This window comes from Bos grunniens, chromosome X (assembly GCF_055505025.1).
Source record: "Bos grunniens cultivar Pamir isolate PY7600 chromosome X, Bosgru_T2T1.0, whole genome shotgun sequence".
Classification (NCBI taxonomy): domain Eukaryota; kingdom Metazoa; phylum Chordata; class Mammalia; order Artiodactyla; family Bovidae; genus Bos; species Bos grunniens.
Genome location: NC_141194.1, coordinates 40454031 through 40481693, shown reverse-complemented (window position 1 = coordinate 40481693; position 27663 = coordinate 40454031). Strand labels below are relative to the sequence as shown.

Here is a 27663-nt window from a genome sequence, read left to right as displayed (position 1 = left end):
ACCCAACCATCTCATCCTCTATTGCCCCCTTCTCCTCTTGTCCTCAGTCTTTACAGCATCAGGGTCTTTTCTAATGAATCAGCTTTTAGCCTCAGGTGGCCAAAGTATTGGAGTTTCAGCTTCAGCATCAGTCCTTCCAATGAATATTCAGGACTGATTTCCTTTAGGATTGACTGGTTTGATCTCCTTGCTGTCCAAGGGACTCTCAAGAGTCTTCCCTAGCACCACAATTCAAAAGCATCAATTCTTCGGCACTCAGTCTTCTTTATGGTCCAACTGTCACATCCGTACTTGACTACTGGAAAAACCATAGTTTTGACTACACGGGCCTTTGTTAGCAAAGTGATGTCTCTGCTTTTTAATACACTGTCTAGGTTTGTCGTAACTTTCCTTCCAAGGAACAGGTGTCTTTTAATTTCATGGCTGCAGTCACCGTTCATAGTGATTTCAATATTAAGATGGTTATAATGTCCTTTATAATTGGTATCTATTTTTCATCAAAAGAAGGAGACTTAAATAATTTATTATAATCTTTAGCTGTAAGTCAACTAAAAACTTACTTACAATGTATTCGCTTTCAATGTTTTCTTCCTGAAATTTTCTCTTTCCTTATCTTCTTTTTCACATCTCTCTACAGTATGGATGGAGCAGATCTGTGTTTTGAAATCGTAAAACGAGCTGATGCTGGTTTCGTATACAGTGAAGCTGTCGCCAGGTATGTAATTTGTATCAACTTCCCAAAGTAAAGGTAGAAGTAAAAGGGAGCTGGCAAGGAAATCATATGAAGCATCCTGCTCTTTGAATGACAAGCAGGCTGCCACTCTTACAAGGAGCATCTCTTAATGTGCCTTAGTGGAACCAAACAGTGACTGGAAATGCAAAATATTAAACAGTGGATTTATTTATATGGATTTAGAATTTAACATCACCACTGCCATCTTTTCCATTTCTGATGACTTTTATACAAGGAGGAATTTTATAGGTCAGGAACTATGTAGAAGGAAACTTGGGGATTTTTTGGTGTGTGTTTGATTTTTGCTTTTTAGCAGATGTGCCTCTTTAGTTCTTCAGTTTGCCTTTTAGTGATAGCAGATTGTTTTGTGACCAGTTAATCTGAGAAAAAGCACGGAACAGCAGAAGAACAGAAATAACAGCACAGTTTTTCTGCTGAATATATTGGATCTCCCAATCAAGTAGTCATCATTGTTCCAAGAGAAGGAGTTCCTACTCAAAATAAAGATTTAATATGAAAAATCACAGGAGCCATGCACTGGGTCACTTGCCTATAGATTTGGAGCAGTACAGCTTTCTGCTTTGGTGACAATCATATCATAAATACCCACTCCAATAAGTTGCCTTTTTAATACATGAGTTACAGCAACCCTCCTTAGTCACTAACCATGGTATGTTAAAGGGTTCAAACCTGTAAGTGTTTATTCAAACTTTCTACCATTTAGGAAACAGTTACCATTAAATGATTATAACATTCTCCCTCCTACCATTCTTTTTATAATTATGGCACAATGGACAGATATGGCTGAAAACAGCTTAGGGACTACTACCCCCATGCAACTTTAAGCTCAGAATGACTTGACTTTCTTCAGATTCTTTGCACACTCTTCTCCTGACTGAGCAGCAAGGGCCCCCATTTCGGGAGGTGGAGCAGCCATAACCGTAACACAAGATAAAGAATATACTAAATTTTAGGTAGCTGCTGTTTTCTACTCCTGGAGCTAGGGAGAGGAAGCAAATGAGAGTTTATATATATTAACTTTAGTTCCTTCTTTTAACTCCTGATTTATTCATAGTAGAACTGAGGCCAAATATCCTTTTTTATTTTGTGCCTTGTTCACTAAAAGTATATTCTAGGGTTTTCTTTTTTGGGGGGGGGGTTCTTTTTTTTAATCCCATTTTGCTTTTGTGTTCTTATCACAATTAAAAGTTTTTATTTTGTATTGCATTTTAGAATTAAAAAACATTCTTTAATAATCAATGCTTTCTTGATTTTTCTTATGGCATAGTGGTATGCCACTTTCTCCTACTAAATGAAACCCTCAGATTTTGCATAGCATTGTTCATATTTATTTCTTAAAGAATTAGAGTTTTGTATTTTCCCATATTGTTATCTTTAGCAGCATCAAACAGGGAAAACTAAATATTCTGGGCGTTGATTTCATAAAACAGTGAAACTTGATGGAGGAAGATGACTTTTTCCTTTTTGAACCACAAAGACACTGGAATACCTGGCAGATAGGCTATCAGAGTTGATGTTAAACCACTACTGGTTTTACTCTGTTCCATACTCATCCATTACTTTGCCAACAAAGGTCGATCTAGTCAAAGCTAAGGTTTTTCCAGTAGTCATGTTTGGGTGTAAGAGTTGGACTATAAAGAAAGCTGAGAGCCGAAGAATTGTTGCTTTTGAACTGTGGTATTGGAGAAAACTCTTGAGAGTCCCTTGGACCGCAAGGAGATCCAACCAATCCTTCCTAAAGGAGATCAGTCCTGAATATTCATTGGAAGGACTGATGCTGAAACTGAAACTCCAGTACTTTGGCCATCTGATGCAAAGAACTGACTCATTTGAAAAGACCCTGATGCTGGGAAAGATTGAGGGCAGGAGGAGAAGGGGACGACAGAGGATGAGATGCTTGTATGGCATCAGTGATTCAATGGACATGAGTTTGAGTAAACTCCGAGAGTTGGTGATGGACAAGAAGGCCTGACATGCTGCAGTCCATGGGGTCACAGAGTTGGACACTACTGAGCGACTGAACTGAACTACTCATTCCTATTACTTTTCTTTAACTTTGAGCCTGTCTCTGCCACTGTGCTAGGTGTTAGAACATAAAGAATACCAGTGTTGTAGAGATGATGTCATAGAGTGAAATGACTGGAGGTCTCTCACAATCTTGAGATTATAGGAAAGTTAGATGTTTATGTACATCAAGATGAAAGTCTGTTGATTTTAAAAATCCACCTATATTGCTATTAAAATGGTGATTTTATGAAAGGAACTTACCAGAATGGACCAAAGAAAAGAGTAATATTGGGATCAATAAATGATACTGCAAAGAGAGGGATTTGGCAAAATTTATTAAAACCCTTCCTAAAAATGACAATAGGGAGGGACCTCAGAAAGTATGATTAGGTATGTCCCCTATTGCAGAGTACCAGTGACCATGTAACCAAGGGCACATAGATCCTTCCTTTGGTTTAGAACATTCAACCAGATAACTTCTACCTTCCTTCTCTCTGATCCTATACTCCATTGTTGGGAAATGCAGCTTGTATCAGTTGTTCTAGTGAGAGCAAGTGAAAGAAGACTCAGAGACCAAGTAATCATACTGATAGTGTTGTTTTTCTCGAAATGGCTGACCCAATTACTGATTACCTCTGTTTTTCAGAGGTGATGAATTGTGGAGTAAACTAACACACAGGATCAGATTATCAAATCAAATTCTCACAAATCAGAGAGATATTCTTCCCTAGCACCAGGCTTTACTGAACAATTGTAAGGATACAGCCAATCAAAAGACCTAGCTGAAGCTGAGAGAGATCTGGGCCTTTTAAGGGTAGCTCTTCACTTCTTCCTGCATCAGAAAATCACCGCTGGCCCAGAATAGATGAGGTCTCTACATGAGGTCTGTGAGATTCCACACACGGAGGGGAGCATTTCAATTATGAAGCATCTCCATTGTGTATCTTGGAGAGTGGTATAGCTTATACACCATCCTCCACGAAGCCATTGATGCCTCAGGGATCCTGGGTTCTTTTTATGATAGGCAGTCCTTAGCCAGGGACATTCTGTTAAGGGAATTCCAGAGATAAGCTTTCTTCAGCCTTTATTTTAAAGTTTGGAGAATGAAAGATCTGGATAGAAAAAAACAAAAGTAAATACTAACCAATAAATAATGCTAAGTAAATTGCATTTCTGTGTCATGGCTGGTTGGGAAGGAAAAGGGGAAAAATGAGAAAAGAAGATAGTAGGAAGAAAATGACAGCTATATAGGGAATAAAATTCAGAGGAAGAGAAGATGAAAAAGACCCTTAAAGACAAACAGTAGGATTGCAGAAGAAGAACTTTAGAATTGAGAGAAGGAAATCAAAGTAAGTTCTCAAGTAATACTGAATGACCTGCTCTTATCACACCCAGTGGCTAATGACCCTGTTAGCACTTTTAAATGCTCACTCCTCCTCTGTTCTTCTCCTGGACCCAGTTCAGAGCCTCGGTGGACCCTGCTGGCCTTGTGAGGAGTTTGATTTTCCTTCAGCCCAGAAGGAATCTGCTTTGTTCAAGGATACCCCATCTAAAACTTGATTATGTTGCAAAAAGAAATTGTAGGCATAAGGGGGTTCTCTCTTGTTTGTTCTTAGAGCTAAATGGAAATAAGACAGCTAACCAGCCTCTGCTGGCAGATGAAAGACTCCTACCCCTTGAGTTAGAATTCTTTGTGTACTTCTGAGCACTGCTCACTTAATAGCAATCCAGAGTAACTAAGTAAAATTAACTGAATGTCAGAGAACTGTTACTTATTTTTTTCATATTTTAAGGTTGAATTTTTAGTTTGAAGAGCTATTTTACCTAGGAGCTGTGTGAATGTGTGAAAATTCCTTTGACTTAGATATCTTAGAAAATGTAGAACACATTATTTCTTCATAAAGCTCAAACTTACATGTCTGCCAACTTTTTCATTATGAAGCTGTGCATTCCACCAATCTTGTCTACTCAAATGAAAAGTGTCTGTGGGCAGCGAGTATGAAGGTGGGAGTTACAAACTAGGGACATTGTATATTAAGTTTTAAAAATAAAAGTTTTTTTTACAGTTCTAGATTTCTTTTGTTTTTCTACAGTCATTACATGAGACAGATACTGGAAGCTCTACGCTATTGTCACGATAATAACATAATTCACAGGGATGTGAAGGTAAGTCATTTTTATTACTAACTTTAATATTTGTGAATAGATACTGACTTATAGCAATGATAGTAATGAAAATTTTTCTTTAATGTTTTTATGAAGAACATCTTAAAGTTAATTTTACTTACAAATAAAAATTTGTTGAAGTGGTTTATATTTGGAGAGTTGTAGTAATTCTTAATAGGAACAATTTTATCATTTCCATTTCCTTATTTTTATTAAAATGTACATGCATTCTAAAATTCCATTATTCTTTCTTTGCCTTTGTGTGTGTGTGTAAGAGAAGTGTGAAAATCCAGCAGATAGGAAGAACAAACAATATTCTGCACTAAGTTAATTGAGGGGAAAATGAGAATTTGGTTGATATAGGAATATTTCATCACACTTACATTTCTGTAATGTTGCAATGTAAAATAGTCAGCATTTTATTTTCTTTGCAGAGAGTTTTGAAACATAGTCTGAAATCATAAATTATAATAGTTTGTACCCTTAGGAATATGAATATTACCATTATTCAGTGTTTATGCCTGTTTGATCCCAGTATCATTTCATGAGAACTGTCAGTTCCTGGCTTATTATGGTGTCAGGCAGAACAAGGAAGCGTGAAAGCAAGGGAGACATGGCCCTCCTGCTCATGCCCACCCCCTTTCAGGGCCTTGAGTGGCTAAGAGCCCCTGCGATCTCTCCGGCCCTCTTGTCCACTGTCACATGCTCCTATTTTGTCACTGGTTTCTCTCTAACCCATAGCATCCATAGGTACAGTGCTCTTCTTCTCTCAAGAAATAATACCAAAGGCCTGGCTTCTTCAGTAGACTTTAATGGTTAAGAAAATTAAAGAATTTAATTAAATTTTCTATAACATCTGAGAAATTTTAACTGAAATTCTGGTGGTTAAAAGCTGAGGGAAAGCATGAGCAATTCCAAACCCATCTAGTGGAATGTTATAATAGCAATGAAAAATCATTGGAGAAATGTACAAAATACACATTAGTGTAAATTAGTTGTAAAACATCTTATTCTTTTCAAATGTAGTGATAGGAAAGCGATATTGTTATTATCTCCACTCAACATTTTAAACAACTCGGTGGATACATAGCACTTTTATAAGCAAGTATTCTTCAGTTATGCAAACAAAGAGAGTGAGAAGTGTAGAAAGATAAGGGGGGTGGGGAATGGTCAGTGATAGCAATATGTCATGTTATTCTTTTGCATTTAATTAATAGAAGAAAATGCATATATACAGAATGAACTATATCTCCATAAATGACAATCTGCAGGAGTTCCCTGGTGGTCCAGTGGTTTAGACCCCACACTTCCACTGCAGAGGGCATGGGTTTGATACCTGGTTGGGGAGCTAGGATTCTGCATACCACACAGTAAGCCCCCCAAAAAAAGATCATTTGAAAACTTAAAATATGTAAAACAGGGGGCTTCCCTGATAGCTCAGTGGTAAAGAATCCACCTGCCAATTTAGGAGACATGGGTTCTATCCCTGGTCCGGGAAGATGGCACATGCCGCAACAACTGAGCCTATGCACCATACAACTAAGCCCACGCGCCACAATTACTGAGCCTGTACTCTCGAGCCCACATGCTGCAACTGCTGAAGCCCGTACGCCCTAGAGCCCGTGCTGCGCTACGAGAGAGGCCACTGCAATGAGACACCTGCACACTGCAACTAGAGAAAAGCCTGCGCGGCAACGAAGACCCAGCACAGCCCCAAATAAATAAATACAGTGTTTAGAAATATGTAAAACAAATTCTGAGTTCATATAGTAGCATTATGTTAAGGACTGTTGCTCAAGAGGTAATTTTTTTTAATTGAGATATAGTTAACATTTAGCATTATATTAGTTTCAGGTGTACAACATAATGATATATGTATATATTGTGCAATGATCACCACAGTAAGTCTAATTACTCTCTGTCACCATGCAAATGTACAATATAATATTATTGACTAGTCACCAGGCTGTACATTACTTCTCATGACTTATTTATTTTTGTGATTGGAAGTCTGTACCGGTTACCCCCTTCACCCATTTTGTCCCTCCAACCCTCTTTCTCTCTGGCAACCACCATTCTGGTCTCTGTGTCTGTGAGTTTTGTTTCGTTTGTTCATTTGTTCTGATTTTGAGATTGTGTATGACTGAAATCTTATTTGTCTGTCTCTATCAGACTTACTCAACATAATACCCTCAAGGTCCATCCACTTTGTCACAATGGCAAGAGTTCATTCTTTTTTATGACTGAGTAGTATTCTGTTGTGAGTGTGTGAGTGTACACACACACACACTATCTTTGTTCATTTACCCGTCAATGGACACTTAGGTTGTTTCTATCTTGGCTAATGTAAATAATGCTGCAGTAGCATGAGGGTGCATATATCTTTTTAAAGTAGTATTTTTGTTTTCTTCAGATAAGTACTCAGAAGTCAAATTGCTCAATCATTTGGTAGTTCTTGTTGAAAGTGAAAGTCACTCAGTAGTGTCCAACTCTTTGTGATCCCATGGACTACACAGTCCATGGAATTCTCTAGGCCAGAATACTGGAGTGGGTAGCCTTTCCCTTCTCCAGAGGATCTTCTGAACCCAGGGTTCAAACCCAGGTCTCCCACATTGCAAGCAGATTCTTTACCAGCTGAGCCACAAGGGAAGCCCAAGAATAGTGGAGTGGGTAGCCTATCCCTTCTTCAGTGGATCTTCCCAACCCAGGAATTGAACTGGGGTCTCCTGGATTGCAGACAGATTCTTTACCAACTGAGCTGTCAAGGAAGCCCCCATGTGGTAGTTCTATTTTTAGTTTTTTGAGGAACCTCCATACTGTTTTCTAGAATGACTGCACCAATTTATATTTCCACCAATAGTGTGTGAGGGTTCCCTTTCTTTCTACATCTTCACCAACACTTGTTATTTCTTACCTTTTTGATGATAGTCATTCTAACAGGTTAGGGGGTGATCTTTCATTTTGGGGATTTGCATTTCCCTGATGATTATTGATTTCGAGCATCTTTTCGTGTACTTATTGGCCATCTGTCTTATTTGGAATAATGTCTGTTCAGATCCTCTGCCCACTTTTTAAATCAGATTGTTTGGGATTCTGTTACTGAGTTGTAAGAAGCAATTTTATTTTGAATTCTGTTCTTGAGAGGTAATTACATCAGCACCATATGAGAAATAATGATGGACAACACACTCTAATACTTTCAATAATATAGTCAGTCAGCTTTTTGGTTGGCCATGGTATAATGACAGTCCAAAACCAAATACAGTCCCTAAGTAGTTATGTTTGAATACTGTGCTTCAGCTTTCATTTACATTCTGATTGATTTATTCAACAAATATCCGAGTACCTACTTCGCACAGTATACTATGTTTCGAGTCCTAAAGGCATTATGGTCTCAGTAGACAGATGAAATACTGTATCTGTTACCAGCTACTACAGATCAACACACAGTGATTTATAGCAATCACCATTTATTTGCTTTCAGTTCTGCAGTTGGGCAAAGCTTGAGGAGGACTGCTCAATTTTGTCTCACAGGCTGTTGGCTAAGGTGGCATGGCTAGTATCCACAAAGGCTTCACTCACTTTTCTGGCATCTCAGCAGAAGTAAATAGAACAGCTGGAAGCTGGCTGGGCCCTCTTTGCAGTCTCTCATTCAGAACCTCTCTCTCTCTCTCACCTCTTCATGGCCTCCCTTTCTAGCAGGACAGTGTCTCACAGCACCAAAGGAGCAAAAATGAAGCCTCAACCTAGAAATGGCACCATGTCATGTCTTCTGCCTTCTGTTAGTCAAAATGTCACAAGAGTAGCCTGGATTCAAGAGGAGGAAAAACAGGTTGTGCCTTTTAGAGGAGCAACATATGTGCACAAGGATAGGAGGACTTGTTCACGGCCATCTTCGCAGATAGGCAAAACAAATAATTACCATCCAAGGTATGGGGTGGGCAGAGTCATAGAAAATTCATGGAGAAAGTTGCATTTGAGCCTAGTCTTGAGTCATGGGGGAGTTACAACAGGATGAGAGGACATTTCAAGCAATAGGAATAGTGTAGGCAACAGCTCAAAGTTACTGTAATAAATTTTAGTAAGTTTATTATATCTAAGGCACATGCCAAATAATTTTGAGGAAGCATCCAGAAACATGAACTTCCCAGGTGGCAATGGTAGTAAAGAACCTTCCTGCCAATGCAAGAGATGCAGGTTTGATCCCTGGGTCAGGAAGATTCCCTGGAGGAGGGCACGGCAACCCACTGCAGTATTCTTGCCTGGAGAATCCCATGGACAGAGGAGCCTGACAGGCTGCAGTCCATAGGGTTGCAAAGAATCGGACATGACTGAAGCGATTTAGCATGCACACACACATTCAGAAACAGTCTAAGGAAAGGAAGAGAGAACTGATTCTCAAACTGCACGTTAATAAGAAACCACCAGAAAAGGCACCATTGTTGACTTGGGAAGCAGACTCTCAACACAGAGCACACATTATTGTTGATATTCTTTATATTTTAGTACCTGAAATCTATACATTTCGCATGTAACTATAGTGCTCACATCTAGCTAATTGGTAAATTGGGATTGGGTTTTTTTTTTTCTTAAGACATCCATCCAAAAATACATATCGAGTGCCTACTGTGTGTCTGGCAGTATCCTAGGAACCAGAGCTACATCATCAAACAAAACAGACCAAATCACTGACCCTGTGGAGCTGACTTTGTAGTTCAGGGAGACAGACACTGACCACTGAGCATAAATAAGTCAACTGTATAGTAGGTTAGAGATGTGAAAAGGACTACAGGGAAGAAAAAAAAAAAACAGCCAAAGGAATGAGGACTGCTGGAGAAGGGGTTGCAGTATTAAATAGGGTGATGAAGCAGGCCCCATTGAGCAGTTGACCTCTGGCAAGGAGAGACAGTGGGCTAACTTTGGGGGACACCAAAGGAGGAGGATTCTGGGTAAAAGAAAGGCAGGAGCATAAGTGGCCTATTTGAGCAAGAACAAGGAGGCCAGTGTGATTGAAGCCAAGTGGCCAAAGGGGAGAGTGGATAGTAGATGAGGTTAGAGAGGAAAGGAGGGGAGGAGAACCTTTAACCTTTACTCTGACAGAACTGAGGATTCACAAAGAGTTTTGAACAAAGACAGATGGTGATCTGACTTTCCACGGTAACAGGACGACATTGCTTTGTTGCTCTAATAGATTGAATAGGGGCTCCAGGGTGGAACTTGGGAAACAGGAGATGGTCCTGCCTGGCAGGGCCAGAGTGGTAGCAAGGAAGTGATTAAAAAAAAAAAAAAAGTAGATTCCAGGTATATTTGAAGGTTATGTCCACAGGATTTGCTAATATAATTTCAGTAGCTTAGATAACCCAAAGTAGTTTCATTCAGGACCTTATTATAGAGGTTTTCCAATGTAGTGATCTTTAATAATAATGCAACTTTAATGACAGTACATTTCCCATGGCTAATAATTTAAACTTTCACTGGATGTGTTCTTACTCTTTGCTAATAATAACAAATTTTGTGAAGAAGCTTTTCTTCATATTCAGATAGTGGATATTCAGTGACTTGTCTGGATATAGATTTCCTCTGTATATAGATTTTGATTTCTATAGTGAGTTTTTGTCAAAGTTTTCTTCCTTTTTACTCAGTAAAGAAAACAGAAGACCATTGCAACAGTCCATTCCTTTGAGAAAAATTTCGATTATTTAATCGTCCCTTTTAGCTAGCCAAGCATATTCCCATTTTCTCCCTTGTTCTGGTTCTCATTCTCCTTCCCTCCTTCCTTCCCCTCCCCCCAAGTTCTTGGCATAGATCCAGAAGCATTGGGTTTCAAACATTCTAGAATTATATTAATACTTTTTTCTTTACTTAGTAAGCATTTCTTTTTGAAATCAGAATGCTGCTGCTGCTGCTAAGTCGCTTCAGTCGTGTCCGACTCTGTGCGACCCCATAGACGGCCTCCTACCAGGCTCCTCTGTCCCTGGGATTCTCCAGGCAAGAACACTGGAGTGGGTTGCCATTTCCTTCTCCAGTGCATGAAAGTGAAAAGTGAAAGTGAAGTCGCTCAGTCGTGTCCGACTCTTAGCAACCTCATGGACTGCAGCCTACCAGGCTCCTCCATCCATGGGATTTTCCAGGCAAGAGTACTGGAGTGGGGTGCCATTGCCTTCTCCATGAAATCAGAATACCTGAGTCTAAAAATGTTTGGTTCTATCAGGTTACATTTGAGTCTATGGTGCCATGTGAAGAAGCAGTTTCATATGAAATTGTGTAAAATGTAATTGTATAATTCTTTGAAGAATCTTGAGAGTCCCTTGGACTGCAAGGAGGTCAAACCAGTCAATTCTAAAGGAAATTAGTCCTGAATATTCATTGGAAGGACTAATGCTAAAGCTCCAATACTTTGGCCATGATGCAAAGAACTGACTCATTGGAAAAGACCCTGGTGCTGGGAAAGACTGAAGACAGGAGGAGAAGGGGACGACAGAGGATGAGATGGTTGGATGGTGTCATCAACATGATGGACATGAGTTTGAGTAAGCTCCAGGAGTTGGTGATGGACAGGGAGGCCTGGCGTGCTGCAGTCCATGGGGTCAAAGAGTCAGACACGACTGCGCCACTGAACTGACTGACGTAAGTTTGGGAAGACGTGTCATCATAGTACAGCATCTCCCAACAGCCGTATACGTTTGGGGCCGGGTTCTTTGTTGTGGGGGGCTCTCCTTTGTGTTGCTACCTCTGCCTAGCCTCAACCCAGTAGATGCCAGTAGCATTTCCCCGCTGTATGACGCTCAAAAATGACTCCCAACATTTCCAAATGCCCCTCAAAAACCACCCCTGGTTGATGCCCACAGTCATAATATTCTACTTCTCATGCTTTGCCTCCCTACAGGCATTAAATAGGGCATGTATGCAAATTTCTTTTTTCTATCACCTTTCCTTTTATTCCTGTTTTTTTTTCTTGTGAAAGGATGTGAAAACTTTCATTATGTTTCAGTGTTTTCTTCCTCTCGCCCCTAAATGAAAAGTACTTTAAAAAAAAATAGTCCAGTTTTTTAGGTAAATGCAACTCCTGGCTCCTTGCTGGCCTTCGTTCCCTCTGTTCAGCCATGAGAGTCGCCGTTTTATTGTCTCTCCTGTCTCCCAGAGACGCCACACAAAGCATCACTTGAGCGCGGCGAGAACACCAAGCCTCAGACCTTTCTACGCCACTGACCTACTGACGTCTGATTTTAATAAGCCAAGTTGAAGTTAAGCCGCTTCTTTGAGCAAACTGCTTGACACACAGTCCCTTTCTATTCTGAATAGGGCCTGTGCCCAGGAGGTTTGGGGGCTCTGGTTTAGTTCTCAGAACTGCAAAACCCCAAATCTCACAGCTGCTCAGCCAGGAACCTCCACCCAAGCGTTTCTGTGTGTGCTTCCTTTAAATGGTTTCCTCGCTAACCCATGAACACGCCCGGCTGCTCTCTGGCCACCTTCTGGTATCAGTTCTCCTTTCACCAGCCGAGGGCCAGACTTCATTATAAATGGTTGTTCATCACATCACTCTAGTTGCGGTGGCATTGTGGATTTCTTATGGTATTTCTTCTTCCATCGCTCTTGACATTTGTCTTACATCTCTTACTATAGCTCCCCCAAAGTCCCTCATGTTTATATTATATAGAACATTGAGAGTTTCCTTAAGATGAAAGTAAATTCTGTTCTTTATTATAATAAGCACGCAGGCTTACCTTCTCTGTTACTTTTGTAAGATTGTCGAGCGTAATGTACATGTTCAGCTTGATCATGGGGTTTTTAATACTTAGAAATACAAGATATATTAAAGATGACCTTGCTTCTCTTTTTCCACCCATCCCCCGTTTCAAAAAAAAAATCAGCTCCAACTTTCTTTTGCTCAGTAGACGCGAGTACTTTCACTGCTGGTTCCCTTCTGAGCCAGCAGTAGCAAGCATGTACCATACAGCCAGTGCATTTGTACTGTCATGTATAAAAACCCTTCAGGCTGTAGTAACTCTTGCCACTGATATCAATTCACTTTGAATCCCAAGGCAGTCAAAGAAGGCTCATGGCATTAGGTTGTGGGATTGAAATGCTTAGCAAACTACCAGTGCCCCTCTGTGCTGTGCTCCCTTTGTGGTTTGCCAAGCAAGATTCCCTCTCAGCTTGTCTCCGCATATTCGCTCATAACAGCTCCCTCTCTGCAGACTGCAAAGCCCCAGGTGGGCTGCAGCCAGCCTTAACCAGATCAGAGCAGGGTTGACATTGGAGGGGAGCAACACTTGCCACCCCCACAATGTGTCTGTTTGGCTTGAAGATTATTGGGGGCTGGTTATTTTTAAGAAGCAAGAGACTCAGGAAGTCTTTCTTTACACCTCCCCCTTAACCGCCTGAAACAATTTAAAGGGTCTGATCCAGGAAGAGTACTAGCACCGGAGATGTCTGCAGAGAATGTGGGCTAGGTGTGGTGGGTGAACTCAGCAGGCTAGGGAGACCAAAGTCCCCTCTGCATCCCGTAGTCTTGGTAGCAAGCATTTGTTTCCCAAACATTTGTTTCTCCATCTCCATGTGAATTGCCTTCCTCCCCTTTGAGGTCCCCAACCCCTACCCTCTTCTCCTTCTCTCAGTTGGCTCATAAATTCCAACTGCCCAGCTTATCCTTGAGCCTCATATTCCAGAGGATATGAGGCCATATTCCCCTTAGGTATGTAATTTTTTTTTTTTCTCCTGTTAATCCATTTCAGGTCAGGAGAACCTACAGGAGTAGAGGAAAATTTTTTCCTTCCCCAGCATCTTCCTGTTCTCCCCAAAGAATAGAAACTCACTTCCAGGAGGAGTACTCCATCCTTCATTTTGCTGTTCTAGTCTTAATTGTTCATGTTCCTGATTAATAGTTTGCAGGTTGCCTTGATGGGAGTGTATATATGAAAGGATAAAGGGGGAAATAAACCTTTGTCATGCCTGCAGTGTTCTTGCCTGGAGAATCCCAGGGACGGGGGAGCCTGATGGGCTGCCATCTGTGGGGTCACACAGAGTCGGACATGACTGAAGCGACTCAGCATGCCTGTTAAGACACAATCTTGTCAATCTTTAAGTCAAAATTTGGGGTTTCTGAAATTGTGTTTGATGTTAACTCACAGACACATTAAAAGCATCACTTTCCTGAAATTCACACTCCAAATTTAGGATAAATTTTAGAAAGTGATACTTCCTAAAAAATATTTGCCATGACATTAAATAGTCAGTTCCTCAATTACACAAAAAAATTCAACATAATTTGCAATCACCTATTCATGAAAGCATCTATGGTGTAAAGATAAACATGGTGACTAATAAGCTCAGTACAGAGAATTAAAATGGAAGTTTCTACCAGAATGAGTAACTTGAGAAATTGCATATCTCCTTTTCTGCCTTTTTCTAATGTAGAGAAGTCTACTTTGGTGTAGTATCTTTTATTTAAATAGTGGTGTAAAGTGATTTTTTTAATAATGATTTTCAGAAGTTACATATGTTTTTGAAACTAAGTAAAGTGAGATTTGATTCAGCGTTGCTTATGTTAAGTGAGAACTATTGATCAGCTTCTCAATTCCTTTTAGTCTAATGAGTTTTGGTTTAAACCTTATGTAAGAAAGTATGCTGGGAGGGATTGGGGCAGGAGGAGAAGGGGACGACAGAGGATGAGATGGCTAGATGGCATCACCGACTCGATGGACGTGAGTTTGACTGAACTCCGGGAGTTGGTGATGGACAGGGAGGCCTGGCATGCTGCGATTCATGGGGTCACAAAGAGTCGGACACGACTGAGAGACTGAACTGAACTGAAGAAAGTATTGCTGTAACTGTGGAGAAACTTGGGTGTTTGGGTTGACTTTGAGTTAATATGTGATTCTCATGTCTATGAAATTGCTAGATTAGACACCCTTGTTTACAGCCAACACTTAAGGAGTCACCTGGAGTTCCCAGGTCTTCCTTTGTCTCTGCAAATTAAAAATAATCAGCCAGAAATAAGATTGCTGCTATAAAAGAATAATTGTATACTATAAATATTTGAAGCCAGCATGAGTTTTTTCACATATTTCTCTGAACATTTTCTTCTCTCATTTAAACACTGAAGTAAAAAAAGGAGAAAAATTATTTACTGTTTTCTATTCTTAATGAAAATCACACAGATTTGTTTCTGTGTAATGTTAATTGTTTCTACATTTTAAATTCTGCAACAAAACATGCTATGAGATGAAAGGCTTAAGAGTGCTATGTGAACTAACTTTTGAGCACTGAAGAAATTGCCATGTAGGGAATAGATGAGTCTTTAAGCAGTTTCCGACTGAGCAACTTCACTTTCACTTTTCACTTTCATGCATTGGAAAAGGAAATGGCAACCCACTCCAGTGTTCTTGCCTGGAGAATCCCAGGGACGGGGGAGCCTGGTGGGCTGCCGTTTTTGGGGTCGCACAGAGTTGGACACGACTGAAGTGACGTAGCAGTAGCAGCAGCAATGAAGTAGCAGGTTACAGTTCAGGTTTATTCAGCTTCAGTTTTGTTCAGCTGTTTATGTTTGGTTCTTATCCAAGCAATTACAAGTACCATAGGAGCAGAAATAGAAAATAGACTAAAGCTCCAAAGTTGCTTATGGTCTCTTTAGGAAGATAAACACACATTCTTTTTTATTTTTAATTATATTGTATATAATACAGAATATAGCCATCATCATTTGTCTTATAAGATTACATCTAAGAAAGAAATTACCATAAAGAAAGGCTTACTCTTTAAATATTTAGGTAGATATTAGAGAAAATTTTAGATGACTTATTTAACTGTGCACTTCAGTGTTTTCATCAGTTAATTGGCATACATCAGGGTTGTGACGATTAAAATAATACATGTGAAACCTGTAAGCACATAGCACATGCTTAGTAAATGAGAGCTACTCATAGTAGTAATGTCATCTGGCTTAATAATAGTACCTATGAATTACATAGCATTTTTCTGTTCTACAAATGAAGAAATTAACACTTACAGAGGGTGATTTCCCTGAGATTGTCCAGCTAAATAAGAGTTGGAACTAGGACTGAATCTAGGGACTCTAACTCCAGAGACCAGTCTCACAATGGTGATACTGTTATACTGCCTATCATTCATTCATTCATTTCACAAAAATTAATTGAACACATTTACATGCTAGGTACTGTTTGTCATTAATAACATTATTTATATTGAATACAGAGGAGAATCAACAAAATGTGAAGATCATATAATGACATTTTTATTTTGACAAAGCCTAATCCAAATATTTAAGCGTATTTATAAATAACATCTACTTAATAAATACTGGAATCAATGAATATTGCTTCTCCCAGGATCGTGGACCGGATAATACCAAATAAATAATATGTTTATAAAACCTTGGATTTTTTACAGTACATTATTCATACACTTAGATAAGACTTAAATGAGGAATTTTCTTATTCACTTTTTTATTTTACTCGTTTTAAAAGTTACCAACAATACATTACCCATACATGGACCCTTGTAGTCTAATTACTAGAAAGTAGGAAAGTCATAAACCACTTGCTGCTTTATCCTATAGTTTTGAATTATTGTGCTTTGCATAGAAGCATCCATGGTTGAGTTTAAACAGAAAATCATCTGGTGGTTTCATATGTGGTGGGCTCCTTGCAATATGCTTGTCTTTTGCCTCTGTAAGTCTCCTCTCAACTTTCACTCTAAGTAGAACCATAAAATGAGTTTTATGTTTGTTGGTTGGTTGATTTTGTTTTTAAAAACCAAAGAGGCTTTCTAGGTGCCTATTTTCAACCAAGCTATGACCTGTTAAACCCGTCATTTAGGGGTCCCAGTAGGGTCATATGAACAGTTTTCTGTTTGGTGATATTTTCCGTTCAGAAATCAATCAGAGGGTTGCAGATGGGGTGCATCAGGTTTTGTAAAGAGATTGTATAGTGTCTTCTTGAATGTTTTATCTAAAAAAAGAAATATAATGGGGTCTGTGCTACTTCTGGCTGATGCAAGGCAGGTGAGGATGTTTTTTATTTCAATTAAATCATTCAGTTGCTGACAGTCCAGTCTTCGGTGTACAACAAAAAAAATGGGTTTAAAAATGCTGTATGGAAGGAAGCAAACTATTAGTAGAATCTGTATGACCAAAAGGTGCCTTTTCACAGAGCTGTAAGTCAGATCTTTCTCTGTAATGGATGTACAAGTCCTTATTTTTCTCAGATGGTTGACAAAAGAGTAGTATGATGTTAGGACAACTAAAAATGAAAACCCAATAAATGTGGTTCCAATGAGGCCTGCAGTCTGAGAGATCTCGGCTCCTAGTTCCATCTGTGAATTATAGCACTTCGTCTCTTCCCCTTTTGTGGTCTCTTCAACCGAGTAGTATATGATAATTGGAATAATTATGCCTAGAACAACTATCCATATGTAAACACATAGTTTTCTAGCAAAGCTGGGCTGGCGAAATTTTTTCAGCAAGTGGCCATAAAATACTTTCTCGTAACACGAAGTGGTCTCTTGTGTGGAATCCTTTTTCATTAAGGTAGCATAGCGGCTTATGGCAATCCAGCTTAAAATTAAGAGGCTGACAAACATACTCACATGCATGGATAGAGTTCCCAAAAAATTGACCACCCTGCATTGTGGAGATTGATATTCCCACTGAAAACCTTTTAGGAAATAGATACCCATGAAAGGCATGGCACTGCACACGAGTAAGTTTGCAGTCACGAGATGTGCTAGGTAGATGTGTGTTGATGTTTTCTTAGCTATTTTTGTTAAAAATATCCACTGGGAGAGAGAATTTCCAAACAGACCAATGATACAAAGGAAGGTATAAATGATCGGTAAAGCCATGTAAGAGATCTTGGATGGTTGAATACATGTTGAGTTGTTACTCATTTATATCAGATTTCCTTGAATTTTGCCACAGGAGCTAGAACAGAGTTGCAGATATTTAATATTAAAATTACAAATGGTATTTAAACTGAATAATTTTTTAAGCATTGGCTAAAATAAAATAGTAACATAAATATAGTGAACGGAAAGGGAAAGTAGAGATGCCTTCTCACCTTTTCTAATCACGATTGTCCAATTGAAATAAAAGCAGGTAGTTGATTATTGTGGATGGTGCCTTTGTCTAAAGAATAAAATTTGATAGAAATAGTTAAATGCCTGAGATTTATTCTTTTATACTAGAGAAATGTGTAATTCTTATACTAGATTTTAAGGTAGTTTGTAAAAGACAATTGATTTTGGCCTAGGAAGGTAATTTTTAGAATTTAAAGGTACTTGCAAGCAATACTTACTGGCCAAAGTAAACTGTTGCAAAAGTATTTTGCGGTCATGTTAACACAAGACCAATTTTTAATTACCACCCTGCTGCTGCATTGCTTCAGTCATGTCCAACTCTGGGCGACCCCATAGACGGCAGCCCACCAGGCTTCTCTGTCCCTGGGATTCTCTGGGCAAGAATACTGGAGTGGGTTGCCATTTCCTTCTCCAAATTACCACCTTAATTGTCCATAAGTACTTTTTAAAATGGTGTCTTTTCATGGCTAAGTTAAAGAGCTTCTCTCTAATCCAGTACTATTAGAAGAGTCTCTTTTTGTATTTCAGAAGTAAACTTAATTCTGTATCAACATCCAGGCAAGATCTTGAATTAAACAGAAGAAAAATGTAGTGACCAAGGATAGACACCAGGATAACAGGGTCCTTACCAGATGTCATCAGTAATTTCTTATTTCAGATATTTAATGCTCATCTATCATACTTTAGTAAAAATATAGTTCAAGATTCTGAATCAAACAGTAGTTGCTATTGCTTGTTGGTTAGAGCGCCCTCATGTGTCTTTGTGTGTAACTTAGTACCTTGGTTTTTCAGAGAAGTGTTTTGTTTTTTGTTTTTTAGAAGATACTTTAACCACAGTATAAATGCAGGTATGATTTGGCCTTTTTAATGTCTTGTTTTTAAATGTCTCTTGCTTCAAAAGGTACACATACAGACTCCTTTTCATATTTTTCTCATTCCTTTATTTTTCTTTTAGTTGGAAATAAGAAAAGGTTTTGGATTCTGGTCAAATAAAAACCATGAGCTCTTTTCAGAATGTGCTTCAGTTCTCCATATTTTTCACCGTACATTTCTAAGTACCACATTCTCCACTCTTTTATAATCTAGAATAAGGATACTCAGTTTTTTTTCTTCTCATTCTCTCTTTTGATAAACACAAAATTTTTTTGCTGTACAGTGCCTTCTGAGATTCTTATATGCTCCTAGCCCCTCAGGAATATTTTACTCTTTACCCCTCTTCAGCATCAGATTATATTTTTTGCATCTTAGATTATAAAAGTAGGGATTTTTCCCAAAATATAGCACTGTATTTTTGAAATTACTTTTTAAACCAATCTTCACTCAAAGGCTTGAAAGCTTGGGTATCTGTAGGTTCAAATACTAAGACCCTTAATGTCTACCAGTGTCTATCATGTTATTTTGTTGCTTTGCAATTTTTATTTAGAAAATGATGCATATGCTTCAGAGTGAGTTTGTATCTGAGTCCAGTACAGCCTGGCAAATGGAAATTGATTTAAAAATCAGACAGTGAAATTAGCCAGTTTATTTCTTAAGAAAAACAATTATCTGATCAAAGTGGTTGTTTATATTACATAAAAAATGGAACTTCCTTTTGTGATGATGTTAAAGAAAAACACTAGCTACTGCCTTGTATAGAAAATGCGTTGTGTTCTAAAATCTATAAAGGTGGTGCTTTTGTATTAATGGATAGTATTCTTTAAAAAAAAAAAAAAAAAAGCTAGACCACCACTAGGGCATCTGTCACCATCTTATTCATTACCATTGCCTTGCTTTTCTGTTTCACCCTAGCAGATGCTTCAGAACAGAGGAGAGGTAAAAAGACCTTCACAGAGGCTAGCTTTTTCGGATGGATGACCTTGAGACTCTAGAGGCACCTTCAGTATAACAGACAACAACTAGTTGACCATCTTTAGCTTGCCAAACATCAAGCTTGTATCTACTAGGTACCTCTCCTTTAAAAGTAAAGTTTGATTATAAAACTGCTAGATAATTATTTTCTAAAATTCAGAAACCATAAGGCTTAAGAAATCAAATAACAATCACATGTTACATATACAGAATGGCTCTCTAGAAAATGTGTGCAAGTCTGCGTTCCGCTCAGCAGAATGCCTGTCTTGAATCAGTCCTGTAACACATTGTACCTCTGCTAATTTGACAAATGAAAGACGTCTACAATTCTAACTTTAGCTGCTAGCGGTTACCTACATAATTAATATGCTGACCTTTCTTAGTGATCAGTTTTAAAATGTAAACATTTTAATCCTGTTAGAGTTTTTATATAAAGAGTTAACTTTTAAGCTCAAACTGAGTGATCAGTCTTACCTGTATCAGTAGTTTATGCCAGCCAAGGCTCTGTTGTTCAGGGTGGTGATGCTCAATTTCAGATTTATAATTCTCTGATCATCAGTCTTCCATTATCTTTCAGTTTTACTCAAGGAAAATAGATTCTTGCATGACACCAACTACAGTGGGAAGAAAGGAAATTAAACGCAGTATTGAAGAAATTCGATAGTTATGGTGAATGTAGCAACTACCTTCTGAAAAAAAAAAAAACTCATTTCTCTATTTCTATAGTGGGAGGAAGTTGGTGGACAATATATATACTGTGCTTCCTTATTATTATTTCATGAACCGGTTACACCTCACTTAGCTTCATTAGCATGCTTGGCAGAAGTTAAGTTCAAAGGTTTAGTCCCCGTGGCTAGTTACTTTTGTAAAAATACAGTGGTAGAGGAAACCATTCCATAGTAACCCTCTAAAATATTGGTACAAACTTTTTTGTAAAATCATTTGTGGATGGCTTATTTGCAACTCAGCTTTATTGTAAATAAAGGGAAGCAGAATTCAAAGTTGTTTTACTTGTAGGAGGTTACTGGAATCAAATGTAGAACTGGGGGATAAAGAAGTGAGGCCCAGAGCAGTACACTGTAAGCACAGCCTACACTCAAGGGTTTTGGTCTCATCTTGGGGTGGGGGGTGTGTGTGTGCACATGCACTCAGTTGCTCTGTCGTGTCCAACTCTTTGCGACCCCATGGACTGTAGCCCACCAGGCTCCTCTGTCCATGGGATCATCCCAGCAAGAATACTTGCATAGGTTGCCATTTCCCCAATAGACTGACCCATTCTACTTCAGATTGTCCTCTGCTGCCTCCATTCAGATTCAAAAGCAGTACATTGGAGCATTTCATTATGAATTTGGGAAATCCTGGAAAGTGCCAGAACTGAAGACCAAATATGCCTCAAATCAATAGTTATATTACAATATAAAGAACTGTGAAACCAATTTGAGGTACAGGATTGTTTCATCAGTCTATTAACCATTAACTAAATGAACGCTAAGTACCATAGTTAAACCAGTGGGAGTCTGAGGATGGGAACAGCAATCTAATTTCATCAGGCTCAAGCACTTCAGTTATCTGTAACAATCTTCATTTAAAATTAAGAAATATACTTTGCCATTTCTCATAACCCATCATGCTATCTTATTTCTTGTTGATTGGATAAATTCACCCGAATGCTTGCTAATATTTCTCTTTAAAATAATAATGAGGACTACCTGAGTGTCTGGATTTTGTTCTGCTGTTATTCATCTTTGCAATGCTTGCCATCATTTAATTAAGAACAGTGACTCATCTGGGGTTACATGGCCATTGATTGAAGTAGTCTGGCCTCTGGAATTCCTATCATTTTTATTTCAACAATTTTTCATGTTCCAGGAAGAAATTATTTAGAACAAAAAATAGTCTAGATGTCCATCAACAGATGAATGGATAAAGAAATTGTGATAAATTTATACAATGGAATATTATTTGGCCATAAAAAGGAATGAATTTGTGTCAGTTGTAGTGAGGTGGATGAACCTAGAGGCTCTTTTACAAAGTGAAGTAAGTCAGAAAGAGAAAAACAAGTACCGCATATTAACACATATATATGAAATCTAGAAAAGTGGTACTGATGAACCGAGTAGAGAATGCACTTGTAGACACAGAGGGTGTGGGACAAACTGAGAAAGTAGTTTTGACGTACATATACTATCACGTGTGAAATAGTGGGAAGTTGCTAAATAACACAGGGAGCCCAGCCTGGCACTCTGTGATGACCTAGAAGGGTAGGATAGAGAGAGGGAGGGAAGGGATATATATAGACTGATTTGCATTGTTGTACGGCAGAAACCAACACAAAATTGTAAAGCAATTTTCTACCAATTAATAAAATTTTTATAAAATAGTTTGAAATAATTTAGAGAAGAAAGAATGTAAAAGGAATCCTGTTTATAAGTGATCAAAAGATAATTTTGGTATTACCTTTTTGAGGGTTAAGCACCTTCAGCCCAAGAAAAAAGAATGTCCTTACTCTCTACAACTTATCTTCCATTGTCCCCAAACTCAGTAGATGATACCATCACTTCTTCAGTTATTCAAGCTAAAAACCTAGGAATCACCCTTGATTCCTCTCTTTCCTTTGCATCTCACATCCAATCAATTGCTGCTACTGCGGCTTCTGTCACCACCACCACTAGTATTAGCCTCATTTAATGAAAGCCTGTTATGTGCCAGGCATCCTGTTAAATGCTTTACATGCATGTCTTATTTAGTCTTCACAATACTCTGTGAAATAATACTGTGAAATAAGTATCTTCATTTTATAGGTGAGGAAAACTGAACCTCAGAAAAGTCACGTAAGTTGCCCAAGTTCGCGTAGCCATCTGTCCTCACAGAGCAGGTAATTGAAGAGAACAAGACCATAGTTTCAATGCCTTTTTAAAAAATCTAGCCTGTAAAGTCAACACCACCACTTCTGCAGTATTCTGTTGGTCTCCTAAAGCCAGCAGGGATTCAGTGTGGGAGGTATAAATACCAGCAGATGATGGTCGTTGGGAGCCATCTTGGATGCTGGCTACCACAGATGGCAGTCAACCATTGAACCAAGGAAGAGTCAGAAGTACTGCTTCAAATGATAGTCAGATGACATAATTTATCTGGCAAGAATGCCTGGACAGGTGTAATTTTCACCTTTTCTTCCTCTATTTTGATTTTTTTTTAATGCTCTGTAGTTCTCTTAAACAGTGCAGTTCATTTCACAAATGTTTGTTGGAGTTACTGCTGTGTTTCCAGTAGTGTGTGGAGGTCACTGAAGAAGTATAACATGCCCAAGGTGGCACAGCTAGTAAATTTACTTTAAGGTACATGTTTGGGTTTTTTTTTTTTTTTTCAACCTCACCCTCTCCCTTAGCAGCAATTACTGGTTTTTTTAGAGTCAATAAGGATAAGTAAACTAGAGTCAAGTTTTCAATACTTTTATTCATAGACAGGGTTTCTAGGCTCTGAGGTAGCAGAATTGACTGGGAGAACTCAAGCCCAATTTTATTCTTTCTTGGAGAACTTTGGACTTCATTAAGCTAATTTTTATTCTGTCAATATCAGTATAAAGTCTTTATGATTTTAGTGATTTTGAGTTCCCTAATTGAAATAGAAGGAAAATTTTATTTATATTTTTCTAAGACACTGGGCAGTATTCATGCAATTGGTAAAAGGTGTGGATGTCAGAGAATTACCAGAAATATAGCTCAGGCAGAAATGTCAAGAATTGCAAGTTCTCTGTCAAAGTGACCCCTTGGACTTTTCTCATTTAGGTCACCTATAGTTTTCTTTGGTTCTCATTCATCTTTCCCATGCTTCTCTTCTTCAAAGTTCTGCTTCTGTTTCCAAGTCTAAATGCTCTTGCCTAACCAATTCTAATTACTTCCTATAGCCTCTGCCAAATACTGGCTTCCTCAGTGTTCTGCTCTGACCCTTATGATTTACTCCTTGAGGTATTAGAGTAATTCCCCAGAGTGTAAGTCCTGCCATGTATGAAGTTTCCTGCTTTTGAGATGTTAGATGTTCAAAGGGCACGCATGCTCCAGTGCAGTTTGACAATCCACAGTGAGCTGTATTCAGCAGGGGTATATAAGAGCTTTCCTAAAAAAAAAAAAAGCTTTCCTGGTGGATCACTGGGATTAGGACAGAGTCCCTTTTCAACTTGCCTCAGAGCCAGAACCCAGAGGACACAAAACAGCTCAGTCATACCTGTAACATTGTGCTTAAACTAGACAGTTATTTTGACCTACCAGCTTAGTGTCTTCTAAAATGGCAACAGTGGGTCTTTAAAGCCCTGTCTCTGATGACTCAGAAGCTGAGGGCATTGGGAGGCTGGTGTGCAGTAAGAGAAGACATGCCTTATGTGGTCCACATTAGAACTTCACATTCAAAAGATAATTATTTCTTCAAGGGGGAGTGGGATGAGGGGGCAGTGGAAGCCTTTATCCAGTTCACTGCACACCCAAGCCAGCAGTTACCTTTAGGAGGAGTGAAACAGAGACCTATTACTCAAAGCTGTGGTTTGTTCAAGGCTCTCTGAGGTCCCTGCTCTCTTCAGGATGTGGTGTCTGGCCACAGCCCTGTCTCTGTCTCCAGTTGCACTGTGCTCAGGCCTCACCATCTACCACGAGCAACTATAATCATGGCTGTCTCACCCTTAATCAGGGTATGAAGATCCTCTACTTGCTGCTACAAGCTGGCTTGGGAGTATTTCCCTCAAGAACTGTTTTAAAAAAAAGAAAAACCAACAGAAATTATAGTCCAAAGTGTGAAAATGTATAATAGCACAGAAGAGTGATTACCTCTGGAGAAGGAAATGACAACCCACTCCAGTACTCTTGTCTGGAAAATCCCATGGACGGAGGAGCCTGGTAGGTTACAGTCCATGGGGTCGCAAAGAGTCAGACACGACTGAGTGACTTCCCTCTCTTTCTTTCTTTCTTTCTTTTCTTTTCTTTTGTAAGAAAGGTCTAATGGCAAAACATAAAATGGAACTGCCAGTTAGAGTTTCACTATACTTCACCTTTGGCTTTTGTCTTTCCAGATACTCTTGAACGTACTGGGTACATTGTCTTCTAGAAATGCACACCATCGAAACATGGCGGCAGTCATTAGAACTAGAATCTCCACAGAGGTGGCAGTTGGAAAGCAGATGGGAAATTCGCAGATTTTAGGAAGAGGGAAACTTCAGCATTGGATTAGATGAAGCAAAGATATTTTTGAGGACAGTCAAATTTTGAACTTCAACATCTTTGAGTCAATCAAGTTTGGTTCATATCATGCTTCAGAACCTACCTACCTTTTTGTTTTCAAGTTCTTTGAAAAGCCAAAAGTAGACTAAAATTTCTGAAAATGGAACATTGGATGATAGAATTCTTAAAATAATTTAGGCCATTTTATTGTCACAGGTATAAAATATATACATACACCTACACCCTAGTGACTTGGATTATGACTTGCAGTGAGATTTAGGGAGTTAAAAAGGCATCATGTATCAGTGCCCAGAACCCTCATCACTGCCCCTTTCTTCCAAAGACCATTTCCTGGCCATTTTATTACCAATCACTTCTTTGGAATCTCTAGATAAAATTGTCTGGAGGGTAAGTCTGCTGCTCTGTGTCAGTATCGTTACTTAAGGGGAAAAAAGATGTCAAAGGAAGATGAGTACAGAGTTGAGTATCTAAGGTCTTACATCCTATACCTATTCCGTTCAGTTCAGTTCAGTCGCTCAGTTGTGTCCGACTCTTTGTGACCCCATGAATCGTAGCACACCAGGCTTCCCTGTCATCATCAACTCCCGGAGTTCACTCAAACCCACGTCCATTGAGTCAGTGATGCCATCCAGCCATCTCATCCTCTGTCGTCCCCTTTTCCTCCTGCCCCCAATCCCTCACAGAATCAGGGTCTTTTCCAATGAGTCAACTCTTCCCATGAGGTGGACAAAGTACTGGAGCTTCAGCTTTAGCATCATTCCCTCCAAAGAACACCCAGGGCTGATCTCCTTCAAAATGGACTGGTTGGATCTCCTTGCAGTCCAAGGGACTCTCAAGAGTCTTCTCCAACACCACAGTTCAAAAGCATCAATTCTTCGGCGCTCAGCTTTCTTCACAGTCCAACTCTCACATCCATACATGACCACTGGAAAAACCATAGCCTTGACTAGACAGACCTTTGTTGGCAAAGTAATGTCTCTGCTTTTCAATATGCTATCTAGGTTGGTCATAACTTTTCTTTCAAGGAGTAAGCGTCTTTTAATTTCATGGCTGCAATCACCATCTGCAGTGATTTTGGAGCCCAAAAAATAAAGTCTGACACTGTTTCCACTGTTTCCCCATCTATTTCCCATGAAGTGATGGGACCAGATGCCATGATCTTCGTTTTCTGAATGTTGAGCTTTAAGCCAACTTTTTCACTCTCCTCTTTCACTTTCATCAAGAGGCTTTTTTTTAGTTCCTCTTCACTTTCTGCCATAAGGGTGGTATCATCTGCATATCTGAGGTTATTGATATTTCTCCTGGCAATCTTGATTCCAGCTTGTGCTTCTTCCAGCCCAGCATTTCTCATGATGTACTCTGCATACAAGTTAAATAAGCAGGGTGACAATATACAGCCTTGATGTACTCCTTTTCCTATTTGGAACCAGTCAGCTAGCTGTTCCATGTCCAGTTCTAACTGTTGCTTCCTGACCTGCATATAGGTTTCTCAAGAGGCAGGTCAGGTGGTCTGGTAGTCCCAACTCTTTCAGAATTTTCCACAGTTTATTGTGATCCACACAGTCAAAGGCTTTGGCATAGTCAATAAAGCAGAAATAGATGTTTTTCTGGAACTCTCTTCCTTTTTTGATGATCCAGCATATGTTGGCAATTTGATCTCTGGTTCCTCTGCCTTTTCTAAAACCAGCTTGAACATCTGGAAGTTCACGGTTCACATATTGCTGAAGCCTGGCTTAGAGAATCTTGAGCATTACTTTACTAGCGTGTGAGATGAGTGCAAGTGTGTGGTAGTTTGAGCATTCTTTGGCATTGCCTTTCTTTGGGATTGGAATGAAAACTGACCTTTTCCAGTCCTGTGGCCACTGCTGAGTTTTCCAAATTTGCTGGCATATTGAGTGCAGCACTTTCACAGCACCATCTTCCAGGATTTGAAATAGCTCAACTGGAATTCCATCACCTCCACTAGTTTTGTTCATAGTGATCCTTTCTAAGGCCCACTTGACTTCACATTCCAGGATGTCTGGCTCTAGGTGAGTGATCACACCATCGTGATTATCTGGGCTGTGAAGCTCTTTTTTGTACAGTTCTTCTGTGTATTCTTGCCACCTCTTCTTAGTATCTTCTGCTTCTGTTAGGTCCATACCATTTCTGTCCTTTATTGAGTTCATCTTTGCATGAAATGTTCCCTTGGTATCTCTAATTTTCTTGAAGAGATCTCTAGTCTTCCCCATTCTGTTGTTTTCCTCTATTTCTTTGCATTGATCGCTGAGGAAGGCTTTCTTATCTCTCCTTGCTATTCTTTGGAACTCTGCCTTCAAATGTTATGTCTTTCCTTTCTCCTTCACTTTTTGCTTCTCTTCTTTTCACAGCTATTTGTAAGGCCTCCCCAGACAGCCATTTTGCTTTTTTGCATTTCTTTTCCATGGGGATGGTCTTGATCCTTGTCCCCTGTACAGTGTCACGAACCTCAGTCCATAGTTCATCAGGCACTCTATCTATCAGATCTAGGCCCTTAAATCTATTTCTCACTTCCACTGTATAATCATAAGGGATTTGATTTAGGTCATA

General features: G+C 39.1%; 2 protein-coding genes across 10 annotated transcripts in view; one reads left to right on the top strand and one right to left on the bottom strand.

The window, feature by feature from the left end:
• The window catches only part of CASK (calcium/calmodulin dependent serine protein kinase), a 377321-nt gene that overhangs the window by 182785 nt on the left and 166873 nt on the right, over positions 1 to 27663 (top strand). For all 8 annotated transcript variants that reach the window (XM_086387080.1, XM_086387078.1, XM_086387076.1 and 5 more), the window contains exons 4-5: positions 638 to 715; positions 4855 to 4927. In XM_086387080.1, the coding sequence (XP_086243206.1) occupies positions 638 to 715; positions 4855 to 4927 (151 nt within the window). The remainder of the gene's footprint in view (positions 1 to 637; positions 716 to 4854; positions 4928 to 27663) is intronic.
• On the bottom strand, positions 7973 to 21097 carry GPR82 (G protein-coupled receptor 82). Of its 2 annotated transcripts, XM_086387088.1 has the most exons (3): positions 20345 to 21097; positions 18004 to 18071; positions 7973 to 17867 (listed from the first exon to the last, which is right to left on the bottom strand). In XM_086387088.1, the coding sequence occupies exon 3, from the start codon at positions 17831 to 17833 to the stop codon at positions 16823 to 16825; it is 1011 nt and encodes a 336-aa protein (XP_086243214.1). In that variant the 5' UTR covers positions 17834 to 17867; positions 18004 to 18071; positions 20345 to 21097; the 3' UTR covers positions 7973 to 16822. The 2 variants fall into 2 exon arrangements, with proteins under 2 accessions (XP_086243214.1, XP_086243215.1); XM_086387089.1 differs by having other exon boundaries at positions 7973 to 18071.

What these genes read in the sequence shown, in the direction of transcription:
- GPR82 (XM_086387089.1), bottom strand. Translation starts at nt 17,833, where the DNA reads ATGAGTAACAACTCAACATGTATTCAACCATCCAAGATCTCTTACATG.